Genomic DNA, 14,833 nt, shown 5'->3' on the forward strand with positions numbered 1-14,833 from the left:
CTTGGTTTTGCTTGTGTTAATGTTGTGATGGGAGGTGATGTGTGTGTGTGTGTGTATTTGCTCTCTACTCTTAGCTTAGTGGTTTGTTAAGCTTCACTGAGCTGCTAGAGGAGAGCTGCACTACCACATCCTGTAACACGGCCTCCTCAAGCTCACTGACATCTTCACCCGTGCTCCCTGTCGCTCTGCAATACAATTTAATTATTTAATTATTTGTAGAACAGCAAACACAATCACTATTAGATTCATGTATTACAGCTTGAATTACATATTTCAAGTAATCATAGGGTAGTTATGTTTTAATTTGCAGCTTTTCCAAGGTACTGTGCTGCTAATACAGATGACACTAGGTGGCTAATTTCTTAAAAGGCAACCATTTTCTTTTTCTCTGGCTGGCTGCTAATTTGACGGTTAAGGCTGATGCAGCACTTACAGTTCTATTCCACAATAGCCTAAAACTTTGACAATATAATCATTCATTTCATTCGTTCATTCGTTCATTCATTCATTCATTCATTCATTCATTCATTCATTCATTCATTCATTCATTCATTCATTCATTCATTCATTCATCTTAAGTAACAGCATGAATAAGACAACACTTCATCAAAAGACACCATGCACTCACATGTTCACACTTATTCACACTAAGGGTCAATTTTATATTAGCCAATCTGCCTATAGCTATGTTTTTGGAACATGGGAGGAAACTGGAAGACATGGAGGAAACACTCCCACACACACAAGTGTGAAACTTCACACAGACAGTAAGCTGAGCGCAGGATTAAACTGGGGACCCTGGAGCTATCAGGTGGCGGTGCTGCCTGTGAGCCATCCACAATTTATTTTTAAAACATGATTCTATTTCACAAGAGAAGAGTTAACAGTGTTTGATGGGAGAGGACAGAATAACACACACACACACACACATATGCAGGAAAGGATTGTGCTCGAGTATGCGTTTTTAAAAAGATTTCCCTGAGATCCCCTGATTTAACCTATGTGACTGCACAAAGGCTAGAACATGAAGATGGGCATGCTGTATGCACATGTGAAAGTTCAGGAGATGTGATGGTGGTAGTGTGGTGCTGTTTGTGTGTTTGTCAAGAGGTTTGGCAGATAAATAGCACTGACTCATGTTGATTACATTAAAAGCTTTTCCAAAGAGCAGGCTTGCAAACCTTAGCTCAGTGGTTCAGTGCTGTTTATTGCAGTGCGACCATAATACACTCAGTTTCTGACACATTCATCAGTGATCCAAGCTTTCACTTTCTTCCTCTCTGGTTTTTCCTTATCTTCATCTTTTGTACTTTGTAGCTGTTTGGCCTTGAATGCATTGGCCTTGCCTCTCAGCATCCTGAATACCCAGTGAATAAGGCAGAGCTACTCAGTGTGGGGGGAAAAAATACCTTCATGTTGGAATATATTAGTATTCCAGCATAGACTAGCCTGAACACAGAAGCCTCTTGGCTTTGAAAACACTGGCATGTATGTGCTTGTGGGTATCGTCATGAGCACACATTATTAAATAAAAGAGTCAATGCATTGTTTGAAGCTGTATACACTTGGGAGTCATGGAAGCAAATACTAAATAGCTGATGAATATATGAGGATGGATATATATTGCTGTCCTTGCTCAGTTCAGTCACAATGCTTCTTTATTTGTCAGGATAAGGTCACACACACACACAGGTGACCTTGTGGCTTTTCTAGTGCTCGCTCAGACAGGTGTGCATGACATAGAGCTCTTCAGTCTGTTTCTCTCTCTCTCTCTCTCTCTCTCTTTCTCTTTGGTAGCTGTGTGTGTGTGTGATCTGGTGAAATAGAACAGCACAGTGTGAGATAATAGGTATGCCCAGATCATATCCCTGATATGCTGATATGAACACAGCTTAACTGTTTACTGCATTCTCATCTATATGTACAATGAAGTATCCAGTAGACAGAGACAGTTAGCTAAGAAGCTTGAAGGTGTGTGTCAATAGATACACACAGAATACATCTATATAATATCTATAATGAATGTCAGGGATATTGCAACAGTGTACCCATTAAAATTTAATCTTTCTTCCTTTGCTTTTCTCTCACTGCCTCAGTTCTGGAGTTTGTGTGGAAACGCTCTGACCCCTAAACGTGGTATGTTTGGGAGGACAGGCGAGCTGCAGACCATCCTTTGTGTGGCATGTGCCAGGGATGAGGTCACATACTCCGGTGCCTTGAACGGGGATATCTACGTGTGGAAGGGAATCAACTTGATACGGACCATACAGGGGGCACATGGGGTGAGTTGTGTCACTGCATCTCCTACCTTTGACTGAGCAGATATGAAAACAAGGTGATATCACATTGCTACTTTATGCTTGTACACATATAACAAGTGGAAAAGAAACAAGGAGAGTTGAGTAAGACGATACTTTCTAACACTGCTTTTTGTTCTGTAAAATAATAGAACACTTTACTACTTTAATACGTTTTTCTAACATTTGTCTAATCGTGTACTCACTACATTAGCTCATTTATTATCATGAATACACAAAAGATGAACGAATCTGATAGTGAAAAGGTTTGCAGTTCAACCAGTGCAGAGAGAAATTTGACCTTAAAGAACCCTTTTTTTGTGTGTGTGTTGTTTTGCAGTCAGGGATTTTCAGCATGAATGCATGTGAAGAGGGCTTTGCTACTGGTGGCAGGGATGGCTGCATCCGACTGTGGGACCTGAGCTTCAAACCTATCACTGTCATCGATCTCAGGGAAACAGACCAGGGATATAAAGGTAATAAACAGTCTATTTGTTCCTTCTGTCTGACAACTGTTTACTGTACCTTTTGGAACTGGGATCATTACAAAAAGCTTTAAATATAATAATAAAAATGTATATAACACATTAACTAGAATAATCGTTATGCAGTGTTTCATTGCTAATGGACTCTCTTTCTTCTTTTGCTCTTTTACTCAATTTGCTTTGACTCATCAGTAGCTAGAGCTGAAAATTCTAGAGGTGGGTTAACTTGACTAGGTTACCATATTCAAACAACCCCACTTTGAATTCAACCGCCTAGTACCAGCGTCTCTGCAGCTCTTTAGATGTCTACATTCATAAGCAAAGTCCCACTCCCCTACTTGTCTGCTCTCCCAATTTCCTTGAATCATTTCAACATTTGTCAGTGTTCACTGTCTCTCAGAATGAATTAAAGTCTCTAACTGTATGATTTAAACAAATACCCCATTTCTTATAATATGGTTTTAGGACTGTCGGTGCGCAGTGTGTGCTGGAGAGGGGACCACATCTTAGTTGGCACGCAGGACAGTGAGATTTTTGAGGTGGTGGTGCATGACCGCACCAAGCCTTTCCTCATCATGCAGGGCCACTGTGAAGGCGAGCTCTGGGCCCTGGCGGTGCACCCCACCAAGCCCCTGGCTATAACTGGCAGTGATGACCGATCTGTCCGGTAGAATGTTGACTTATCTTCAAATTTAAAAACCAAATTTACAAATCTGTTAAATTAGAGCAGTACATCTTTTACATGTTGAGTTTTGACTTTTCTGATATTGTGTAGGATATGGAGCCTGATAGACCATGCTTTGATAGCACGCTGTAACATGGAGGAGCCCATCCGCTGTGCAGCAGTGAGTCCTGACGGCATCCACCTGGCACTGGGCATGAAGGATGGTTCCTTCACTGTGCTGAGAGTCAGGTGGGTTATATACTCAAGCGAAAGGTGTAGATAACTAGCCAGGAAGACAGATAAACTACAGAAAAGAAACACCCCAAAGTAATGGGTTAAAGTTTAATATATTCACAGTGTCTGTCTTTATCAGTATCTTATGCATAATAAGATATTTGACATTAAATGTAATGGAAACATCAGTAAGGTTGTCACTGTGTAATCATAGTACTGTGCAATGGAGTAGTAAAAGGCTAGAATAGAAAAAATGCAATACGGTAATTTTCATAGGGACATGACAGAGGTGGTGCACATTAAAGACCGGAAGGAAGCCATTCATGAGCTGAAGTACTCTCCTGATGGGACTCACTTGGCTGTGGGCTCCAATGATAATTCAGTGGATATCTACGGTGTGGTGCAGCGCTATAAGAAGGTGGGCGAATGTGTAGGCTCCAACAGCTTCATCACACACATGGACTGGTCCACTGACAGCAAATACCTGCAGATCAATGATGGCAGTGGTAGGAGACTATTCTACAGAATGCCCAGTAAGATCATCACATTTTCTACTCCTCATATACCATACAGTTTATTAGATCATCCCAAATGTTATGTCAATCAGCATTGATTTGTAATGATGATTTGATGACATTATTGTAATAGTAAAGGTTCTCTGATGCAACTAGAAGCTTAGTTGTTTATGTACTCGTGTGCTTTTCATTTTTCAGCTGGGAAGGAGGTGACAAACCGAGAAGAGCTGAAGCTAGTCCAGTGGTCCTCATGGACCTGCGTTCTTGGTCCAGAAGTGAATGGGATATGGCCCAAATACTCTGACATCAGTGACGTCAACTCTGTAGATGCCAACTTTTCAAGTCAAATTATAGTAACGGCTGATGATTACGGATTAGTTAAATTATTGCGATATCCGTGCATAAAGAAAGGTTTGTGTGCTTTAAAGATTGCTTTCTATACCTGGACCAGTGTTAGTTAGTTGTTAGTTACCAATGTTCTGTCTCTTTCTATCTGAACATGCATTTCTTTCTTTTGTCCTAGGTGCAAAATTTAAAAAATATTTAGGGCACTCTGCACACATAACCAACGTTAGATGGTCACATGACTATCAGTGGGTGATATCTATCGGTGGAGCTGACCATTCAGTGTTCCAGTGGAAATTTATACCTGAAAGGAAGTCAAAAGATACTCTCCATATAGCCCCACAAGGTAAAAAATATTTTTTATTAGTGAATGAATATTGTAAGGGCTTGACAGTAATATTTCTGTTTAATGCAAACGAATAATTTGAAATTCTCCTTATTACTTAGAACCATAAATGCTGGAGGACTGCTGCATTGCCCATTTTACTGTACAGTATAGTGCATAGTAGTTCATTTCCCTAATGGTTCCATCACAACTCATCCTGGCAGTGCTGTTTTTTAACCATCAGCATTTCGCACTGTCAGCTTGACTTGTGGGGCTGCTGCAAAGTGGGGCAGTTCAGTACAGATAAATGTATAGGCCACTCTGAATAATAAGTCTCCGAGCTCATTTTTCCCCCACTAAACTCACAGAGATGTTGGTAGATTCAAACAGTGAGGAGTCGGATTCTGACCAATCAGACGTGCCTGAGTTGGACTCAGAGATTGAGCAAGAAACACAGCTTACGTATCGACGGCAGGTCTGTGAAGTTATCATCATAAAAATAATTGTTGCATAGAAAAAGGGCTGTTTACAGCAAATTGCACTGCAATTACACGACAAACACTGTACTCCAAACAATCTTTTATATCAGTGAAAACCATCTTTATCTGTGGCCCAATTGAGCAGAGATTTTATTCCCCGAATATTTCATTTCAGGTTTACAAAGAAGATCTACCTCAACTTAAAGAGCAGTACAAAGAAAAGCATCGAGTGGCAGCTATGAAAAAAAGGGAGAGACCTCCAGCCAATGGACTAAGATTGCACTTTATACATGGGTAAGCTTGCTCTTATTCATCCTCATACCATTAATGCCTTGTAGCAGACAAATGGTGGACCCTGTTCACCATTAGGCAGTGTCAGGGTAATCCATCACTGTGCAATGTTTTGCCCCTCTATGCTTTATGTGGTGCTTTGGCTCACGGTCGTTTCACAGTGTCACCTGTCTGACTGCATTTCAGTTACCGAGGCTATGACTGCAGGAGTAACCTGTTTTACACTCAGACCGGGGAGATTGTGTACCATGTTGCTGCTGTGGGGGTGGTGTATAACAGACAGCAGAACACACAACGCTTCTACCTGGGCCATGACGATGACATCCTCTGTCTGGCCATCCACCCTATCAAAGATTACGTAGCTACAGGCCAGGTATGCTCATGTAGCTGGATCGTTTCAAATATGGATAAAATCCTGAAAATATACCACACTAAGACAAATTATTTCTACTGTTTGTTCACTTGAATCACTTGAATTGAATTTGCATACATTTTTGAACAGGTGGGCAGAGACTCTTCTATACACATCTGGGAAACAGAGTTTTTGAAGCCTCTGTCTGTTCTCAAAGGATTTCACCAGTTTGGAGTGTGTGCACTCGACTTCTCGGGTACTGTGGCAATGAATAGCGTTTAGTTTTAATAACATTACATATAGCATTGATTTACTGAATCATCATTAATTACTAGATTTGCCTTTTAGATTCTAATTTAAGTACATCATTTCTGATTCCATCTAATAAGTGTATGACTTTTAAATATGGAACAGATTTAGTGAGCTATTTCAGCTGCAAAATAATAAGACTTTTACTGATGAACAGCAGATATGCTAAAGAGACTCTCAGTAATGCTGTATGACTGTGAGATCTTTGTCTCTTGCCTGCCAGTCTACTAGCTGTAAATAGCAGCAGACTCTCTGCATGAGAGACAAGCATGGGAGGTAGAAAAAGTCTGGGCTGAAAAAATGATTTAAGCTTCATGTACATCATTTTCTTTAGTCATGTGCTGCATGTGTAATATGCTGCACATTTTAAATATGCGTATGACTAAATACTGAATGATGCAAATTCATTCACGCCTTTACTTACTGTCGTAATGTATTTGTGCTGACATCTTGTTACATTCATTACAAGGCATATATTATATAACAATCTACGCTGCTGTGTTACCCTTAGTAACGCTGTTGATATTGTATCTGTCCGTTTGTCTGTCTGTCTGTCTTTAGCGGATGGAAAGCGATTGGCCTCAGTGGGACTGGATGACAATCACACCATCGTGCTTTGGGACTGGAGGAAAGGAGAAAAGCTCTCGGCTTTCCGGTTAGCCACCTTTTCTCATTATGAGCACAGAGCTCTGAGAATAACAATCATGACTTGCTAACTTAATTAGTATGCTTCTTGTGTGTATAAGATAGAACAAACATGTCCTGCAGGCTGCAGTATGTTCAACGCTTTGTTTGTGTGGTAATGGTATTGCGCTTAGACTTTCTGAATCTGTGTGAAATTTGAGTGGATTTTTGTTGTTGATGAAAAGCTGTTTTTTTAAAATATCTGACTCTAAGCACAAAAAAATGCTCTCTTTTTTCCCCCAAACTCTCCATTTTTTAAATCCATTTTGATTTTGTCATGTAGTGTAATGCTGCAATTCATGACCTTGTGACCTTATTTGCATGAAAAGTAGATTTTTATAGCAACTACATCAGAGAACCCAAATTATTTTCCGTTAACATACTGTTACGGTTTCCAGTATGTTCATGTTACATTGCAAGTAAATATTATGTTTTATGTCCATTCCTGTATAGCCCATTATTTCTTATAGCCCATTCTGTCTCAGCCAGACATGGTGGTTTAACTTGCTGCTCTATTTTGCATGATGAATGTGGAGAGCTGAGACTCAGCGCTTATTCATGAGCCATTAAACCAGGAAATAACCCTTCTAATCCTCCTGTCATAACACACTCAACAGTCGCAGCCTAGTAATTATAGGTCAGTCAAAAGTATATTTAACCCATCAGACGCTACTGTCTTTTTCATTGCTCCTGAAAATAGCATCGATGCCACGGCTTCACTAATAATTGTTTTCATGTGATGCATCTATTAATAGTAAATGTTTTGCTGGCAATTGTGTATATTATGAATATGATGTAATTACATATACAAGGTACAGAATAGTGTTTTAAAATCATTTTACTCCTCCTCACCAACTCCATTTTTTTTTTATCTCAGTAGTATAGGAGCTCATGACTTGGCTGCACCACAGGGTTCTGGTGAGGGTTGAGAGGCGGGTGGATGTAAATAGGCTCTGACAGTGTAGCCGCTGCTCAGTGCTCTGCCGCTCTGCAACAGGGCCTAATGTGGGGAGTGAGACAGCAGCCTCTATTCTCTCAGCTCCACATGGCTGTCTTGGCGGCCGGGACTCAGACAGTGAAAATGGCACAGTAGACAGCTCAATTACAGCCAGGCTATGGCTCCCATGAACTTTTACACTTTTCTGTTTTGACAGGGAGCAGCTTTATTCCGAGACTTTCTTTGAAACTGACAATTGCATGTGAAGATATGTGCCCAATGTTGTGAAAATTTATCTCTGTGACGTGTCATTGAAATCTTTCTTGGTTTCTTTTTACAGGGGGAGCAAGGACAAGATATTTGTTGTTAAAATCAATCCATATATGCCTGATAAGCTCATTACTGCTGGGGTGAAGCACATGAAGTTCTGGCATAAAGCGGGTAAGGCTAAACATCCGTTTGACACTAAAGACAAATCAAGTTCTGCAACTGTAATAATTACTGTTACAATATGCAATATCTACACAAGATATTTTTGAACATGCTGCTATGCTGTCACAGGTGGAGGTCTGATTGGGAAGAAGGGCAACATAGGGAAGGCTGAGACCATGATGTGTGCAGTATATGGCTGGACAGAGGAAATGGTGTTCTCTGGGACATGCACCGGAGACATCTGCATCTGGAAGGACATGTTCTTAATGAAGACGGTTAAAGCTCACGACGGACCAGTCTTCAGCATGCATGCTCTAGAAAAGGTACTTGAGAAAATGTGTGAGAGAAATGACAGCATGAATGTTGATAATCACACTCGAAGTGGTAATGTCATAAAGCGTTACTGAAAACAACCTATAAGAGCTGACATGTTTTATTAGTGGTGAAACAGTGTTTGTCTCGACACTTAGGGGTTTGCGACTGGTGGGAAAGATGGGATAGTCGCACTGTGGGATGACACATTTGAGAGGTGCCTCAAGACATATGCTATCAAGAGATCTCTGCTTGCCCCAGGGTCCAAAGGTACGATTCATTGCACCTATTCATGCAGCCTAGAAAAGCCTAGCCTAGAAAAATTCTTTTATATGGCCTCTCATGAAGAATTCTCTTTGTTTAGGATTATTATTGGAAGACAATCCCTCCATTCGTGCCATATCTCTGGGACATGGACACATACTTGTAGGAACAAAGAACGGAGAGATTCTGGAGGTGGACAAAACAGGGCCTATCACTCTCTTAGTCCAGGTATAGAGTGATACATATCTCACTACTTCTCAAAACTAATTAATGCTAATGATTTCTTTGATTATTTATATATTTCTTTGTTTGTTTCTTTGTGTTTTTATATATTCGTGTTGGTTTTGCTTAATCATTCTTGAGATACTAAAAGCACATTTCTTATTATGTAGCCTCAATAACCATTGATGCTGATGTGTAGCTTATCTGTAATTAATTAAAGAAACTACTAAGGACAGTTTATTTTTAAGTTTAAGGACATATATTCAATATATTCATTTTTTTGTCTAAAGTTATTACTGTAACAATTAATACTAGATTCATTTCAGCACTACGGTGGAAAGTAGAACACATCAAATAGCATGATTGAACTAAATCAGGGTGATAAATTGGATGCACTTTTAGGTGTTAAATGTGTGTCAGGGAACTGTAGAGTTTAGACTATATAGTGAACAGAACTTGAACCAGAATTACATCTCAAGTGAAGGTGTATTGTAGAATTCAAAGTGCTTATAGTTCCAGAAATGAAGAAATTTGCTAATGTTTTTAGTTCTAAATGAAATGAAATCATATGTACGATGATGACGTAGGAGGTAGGTAAGTGGAAAGCTGTGGGATTTTTTTAAAGTTCATTTTTGTGTATCGCATGCAAGTCCTAAACATACTTCACTCTAACAGAACACTAACACATTTCACACTTTCTTCACCCTTCATGCCAACTTGATTAGGAACAGCTATACACCTACTCGTTCATGTAATTGTGTAATCAGCAAATCATGTGGCAGCAGTGCAGCAATGCATAAAATGTAGGTAATGTTCACATCAATCATCAGAATGGGGAAACAATGTGATCTCAGTGATTTTGACCATGGCTTGGTTGTTGGAGCTATACCACACTGGCTGGTTTGAGTATTTCTATAACTGTTGATCTCATGGGATTTTAATACCCGTCTCTAGAATGATGTAATAAAGAAAAAACATCCAGTGAGCAGCAATTATGCAGACGGTGATAACAGAGTGCAATGGAGAAAGCCAAAAGGCTACAATAACTTAGATAACTGTTTTTCTCTTGAGCCGAAAGGCATCTCAGAATGCACAACACATTGAGCCTTGAAGCGTTAACAATACAGTTTATTTGAATATTGTTGGTGACCATGTGCATTACTTCATAGCCACAATTTAGCATTTTCTAGTGGCTTCTTCCAGCAAGATAGTGCACAATGACACAAAGCAAAATTTTTCATGAACATGACGGCGAGTTCAGTGCTCTTCTGTCACAGTTTTTTCATCCAATAGAAGACTTTTGGGATGTGATAGAATAGGAGATTCGCAGCATGAAAGAGCCCCTTGAAAATAGGCAGGAATAGACCAGAATCTCAAAGGAATATTTCAGCATCTTGTGGAATGCATACCATAAAGAATTGAAGCTGTTTTGAGCTCAGTATTAGCAGAGTGTTCTGAATAAAGTGCTCAGTGAGTATATAAACCTGGGCTTTGACTGTCTAAGTCATGTATTGTCCTGATGGACTGAATATATCTCTTTTATACCGACTGTATTAATAGAATGAATTTCTGAATGAGTTACTATATGAATAGAATGAATGAGGATCATGTACAGTACATGTTATTATTAACCCATATGTGTAAGTGCCTAGAGAAATTCTCTGACATACTCTGAGTGATATTTGCTTGTAAGGACATCACAACATTGTGCTAGATTGTGATAGTGTTATTTAGGTTTTGACATAAAAACTAAGCTGGGGCAGGCAGGTGTTTCTGTGGCTTGGTCCAAACAGGTGTACCTTCTGAACAGTGCTAATTTAGGCTTCCAAAGTTTTTCAGTTCTATTTTCCATTTCCGTTTATAGCATAGACATGGGTATGGATTTTTTTAAATTGAAATGTCTACTGCAGTGTAACCCATGTTTTTCTGAAGAGTTTTACTCAGCAAATCAATCACAGCCTGGCCATCCACGCCAGGTCAGCATCTTCCTTTGACAGATTTGTTGGTGTTATTCATCAAGAAGAGAAAAAAAAGTGTCTTTTAATGCTAGCTTAAGTGGATTGTTTAATATGTGTCTAGAGACTTGGCTGTGTATTCAAACTTGATGTGTTATGTTTTGTCCAAACTGAGCCACTCCTTTGGGCCTGGATTCTTTAAAGTCATAGCTCATTGTTTTATGCATCACTCTGAACCCTCTCTCTACCATGCAACTATGATTGATATGCTGCAGTGATTTTCGGTAACGCAGCTGTTGCAGTGAGAGAGCGCATTATATAAGGGCATTAATCATGTTGTACGTCCACTGCACTGAAGTGTGTTACCTGTTTTGGTTGGCCAGGGTCATATGGAGGGAGAAGTTTGGGGTTTGGCCTCGCACCCCCACCTCCCAATGTGTGCCACTGTGAGTGATGACAAGACCCTGCGTATATGGGACCTGTCTCCCAGCCACTGCATGCTTGCCGTGCGCAAACTCAAGAAAGGTATGCTGGGACTTTTCCTTTATCTATGTTTAAAGCTGTAGTGAGTTCTGTATCTAAACAGTACCGCAACAGTTTGAGTAGTTTACATTCATATGGAATCATGAGTACTTTAGTAAGCCTGATGTTTGAATGCAACCAAAACTGTAACATGAGCACATCAAAAAATGCTCTTAAAAATGCCACTTATTCTAACAAGCATTGAAGGTAGAGACTGTTTCTACAGCAACAAAAATTTCCTTAATAATCAGTGGCATTATACTATAAATACAGCCAGGCAAGTACAACATTTTAAAGAAATTGTTGTGAGAAAAGCTTCCTCGGGCTGTCATCTCTGTAGAATTAGAGAAGGCTGAATTTATTTGTCGTTTCCATAAACTGCTAATTTGGTCTCTTCCCATTCTAAGCATAGTACTTGCAGGATGCTTTATTGTTACTGGCTCTCCAAAAGCCTTAAGCAATTGAAAAATCCATTATCGATGTTAGTACTTGAAGCCAGAAAGTGGTGATTAGCAGTGTTTGTTTAACTGCAGGTGGTCGCTGCTGCTGTTTCTCTCCGGATGGCAAGGCTCTGGCAGTAGGGCTAAATGATGGCAGCTTCCTCATTGTTAATGCAGACACTCTGGAAGACCTGGTGTCATTCCACCACCGCAAGGACATCATCTCCGATATCCGCTTCTCTCCTGGTAAGTCAGCACGCTGGAGCCGGCATAAAAGCCAGACACATCATACTGAGTAGTGAGTCTATTCTGAGTTGAGCCACAAATAGTGTCTGTCAGGGTTTGAAATTGAAAATAGAGTCCCTGTCAGAATGCAAGACATTCAAAACTGAAAAAGTTCAAAATAAGACCAGCTCAGGTTTGCAAAGTTTTCACACTGGCTGGATTATAGAGGATGAGAAATTTGACATTGTCATTTTTTTGATATATACTGTATAACCTGAGTAGTACATGTTACATTCACGCTTTCACATAATATGAAAAGACATTTAGTGGGAAAAATTAGCATGGTAATGAGAATGAATTGGAGCTGATAAATGCGTCCACTTGCCACAGGTGCAGGGAAATATTTGGCAGTAGCCTCAGGTGACACCTTTGTGGATATATACAACGTGATGAGCAGCAAGAGAGTGGGTGTATGCAAAGGCTCCATGAACTACATCACTCACCTGGACTGGGACAAAAGAGGTAAGAAAAACTATTAGACATAAATAAATATATATATATACACATAAATAACGAATAATATAGTTTAAGTTGGTGGTAATGAATGTCATAAACACAGCAAACTTAGACTTTGTATAACTTTTTTGTTTGCTTTTTTGTATTTGCCATTGTAGGCTTTGTGTTGTAAGTCTTTATGATCGCTGTGCCTTCTTTCATCAGGGAAGCTTTTGCAGGTCAACACTGCAACTAAGGAGCAGCTATTTTTTGAGGCCCCTCGTGGGAAGAAGCAAACCATTCCTGCCATAGAGGTGAGAGATGCTCAAAGTATTGTTGTGGTTACTGTAACTTGCTCTTATCTGAGGTCTAAACGGAGGAAGGGCACTCATAAGGGCAAGAACATGGCCCACTTTTCATATGTGTGGGTCTAAATTTGGAGACAAGGAATTGGGCTGCACTTAAGATCACTAGTGCACTATCCCAGGAACTTACCTCGCTGGCTTGGGATTGTGAAAGAGTTACATTTTATTCCATGTGCTGTGTCCATGTCCAGGTGGAAAAGATCGAGTGGAGCACATGGACATGTGTGTTAGGGAGCTCCTGTGAGGGCATCTGGCCAGTGGTTAGCGAAGTTACTGAGGTAACAACAGCATGTCTTAGCAACGACAGACAGGTGCTGGCAACAGGAGATGACCTTGGATATGTAAAGCTTTTCAGGTATCCTGTTAAGGTAAGAATCTTTCATGCTAAATAAAATACTGCAAAGAATACAGATTATTTGATTACACAAAATGCAGTTTTGTACGTATCTGTTAATACGAATCAGTTATCTAACAACGGTTTTGTTTCTGTTGCTCTTGCTTTTGTTTAACTTGTATTTGCCTTGATGATCACTTATTTGTGATGAATTTTCTCTAATATTAATCAGGGAAAATATGCGAAGTTCAAGCGATATGTGGCCCACAGTACCCATGTGACCAATGTACGCTGGACACATGATGATTCTCTGCTGGTGACGTTGGGTGGAGCCGACACATCCCTGATGATTTGGAGCCACAACACAGAGGGTTGTCGAGATGTGCGCCAGTGCGATAGTGAAGAATCCGACATCGAGAGTGAGGATGATGGGGGTGAGAATTGAATTATATTATATACATATTATCGTTAAAATAGACATATAGATACATGTTATATATAATTACAATATTATCCTCTTTATTTTTGTTTTCAAAACCCATACAGACTGCTCAAAAGCTCGACATATTGCTAATTGACATTCTAAGCTTGTCGCGCTCAAAATGATAGGAGCACAGTTCAAACCACTAAATAATTCTCTCAGTTAAAAGACTGATGTTCTGTGGCATGTTGGGTAAAGGGTCATCTCATCTTCTGCTCTCTGCCTTTTGGCTCCTTGCAGGCTACGATAGTGATGTGACTCGAGAGAATGAGATCAGCTATGTAATCAAGGCCTTATCTACCAATATGAGACCCATGGCAGGGGTCAAGCCCCATTTACAGCAAAAAGAGCCTTCAGCAGATGAAAGGTATGTCAGGGGAGTCAATTTTCAGTTGTGGTTGCTAATGTAAAAAAGTCCTTGTACAACCCTACCTTCAAAACTTCAGATATGTCGTAGATAGTATTTATACAACACTTTATTGAATCGAGTTTTCCTCTTTACTGATATTTCTTTATACACTCACTAGCCTCTTTAACAGGAACATCTCTACACCTGCTTTTTTCATGCAATTATCTGATCAGACATTCATGTGGCAGAAGTACAGTGCCAAGACCAGGCAATGTTTCCAGTTTCCTATGCCCACTGTGCCTCAGACACCAGCTCTAGGCTGACAGGAGTAGAAGCCACTGTGCTCAGTTAAAGTGCATTCTGAAATGCTTTTCTGCTCACTGTGGTTGCAAAATGTGAATATTTAAATTACTGTAGACTTCCTGTCAGTCAGAACCTTTCTAGCTCTATTTTCCTCTAACCGCTTCCACCAGCAAGACATTTCCACCCACAGAACTGCTTCTCAGTGGATTTCTTTTTC

General features: G+C 39.9%; 1 protein-coding gene across 2 annotated transcripts in view; it reads left to right on the forward strand.

The window, feature by feature from the left end:
- The window catches only part of eml5 (EMAP like 5), a 45,309-nt gene that overhangs the window by 19,187 nt on the left and 11,289 nt on the right, over window positions 1-14,833 (forward strand). The window contains exons 5-28 of one of the 2 annotated variants that reach the window (XM_058398902.1): window positions 2,097-2,282; window positions 2,638-2,773; window positions 2,975-2,998; window positions 3,248-3,449; window positions 3,558-3,695; window positions 3,957-4,213; window positions 4,394-4,606; window positions 4,719-4,886; window positions 5,234-5,340; window positions 5,520-5,638; window positions 5,822-6,008; window positions 6,138-6,243; window positions 6,858-6,951; window positions 8,258-8,358; window positions 8,479-8,672; window positions 8,820-8,931; window positions 9,026-9,153; window positions 11,486-11,627; window positions 12,158-12,310; window positions 12,680-12,811; window positions 13,010-13,098; window positions 13,341-13,517; window positions 13,716-13,917; window positions 14,205-14,331. In XM_058398902.1, the coding sequence (XP_058254885.1) occupies window positions 2,097-2,282; window positions 2,638-2,773; window positions 2,975-2,998; window positions 3,248-3,449; window positions 3,558-3,695; window positions 3,957-4,213; window positions 4,394-4,606; window positions 4,719-4,886; window positions 5,234-5,340; window positions 5,520-5,638; window positions 5,822-6,008; window positions 6,138-6,243; window positions 6,858-6,951; window positions 8,258-8,358; window positions 8,479-8,672; window positions 8,820-8,931; window positions 9,026-9,153; window positions 11,486-11,627; window positions 12,158-12,310; window positions 12,680-12,811; window positions 13,010-13,098; window positions 13,341-13,517; window positions 13,716-13,917; window positions 14,205-14,331 (3,494 nt within the window). The remainder of the gene's footprint in view (window positions 1-2,096; window positions 2,283-2,637; window positions 2,774-2,974; window positions 2,999-3,247; window positions 3,450-3,557; window positions 3,696-3,956; window positions 4,214-4,393; window positions 4,607-4,718; window positions 4,887-5,233; window positions 5,341-5,519; window positions 5,639-5,821; window positions 6,009-6,137; window positions 6,244-6,857; window positions 6,952-8,257; window positions 8,359-8,478; window positions 8,673-8,819; window positions 8,932-9,025; window positions 9,154-11,485; window positions 11,628-12,157; window positions 12,311-12,679; window positions 12,812-13,009; window positions 13,099-13,340; window positions 13,518-13,715; window positions 13,918-14,204; window positions 14,332-14,833) is intronic. The other variant, XM_058398903.1, reaches the window with a different exon arrangement.

Source organism: Hemibagrus wyckioides, linkage group LG09 (genome assembly GCF_019097595.1).
Source record: "Hemibagrus wyckioides isolate EC202008001 linkage group LG09, SWU_Hwy_1.0, whole genome shotgun sequence".
Classification (NCBI taxonomy): Eukaryota; Metazoa; Chordata; class Actinopteri; order Siluriformes; family Bagridae; genus Hemibagrus; species Hemibagrus wyckioides.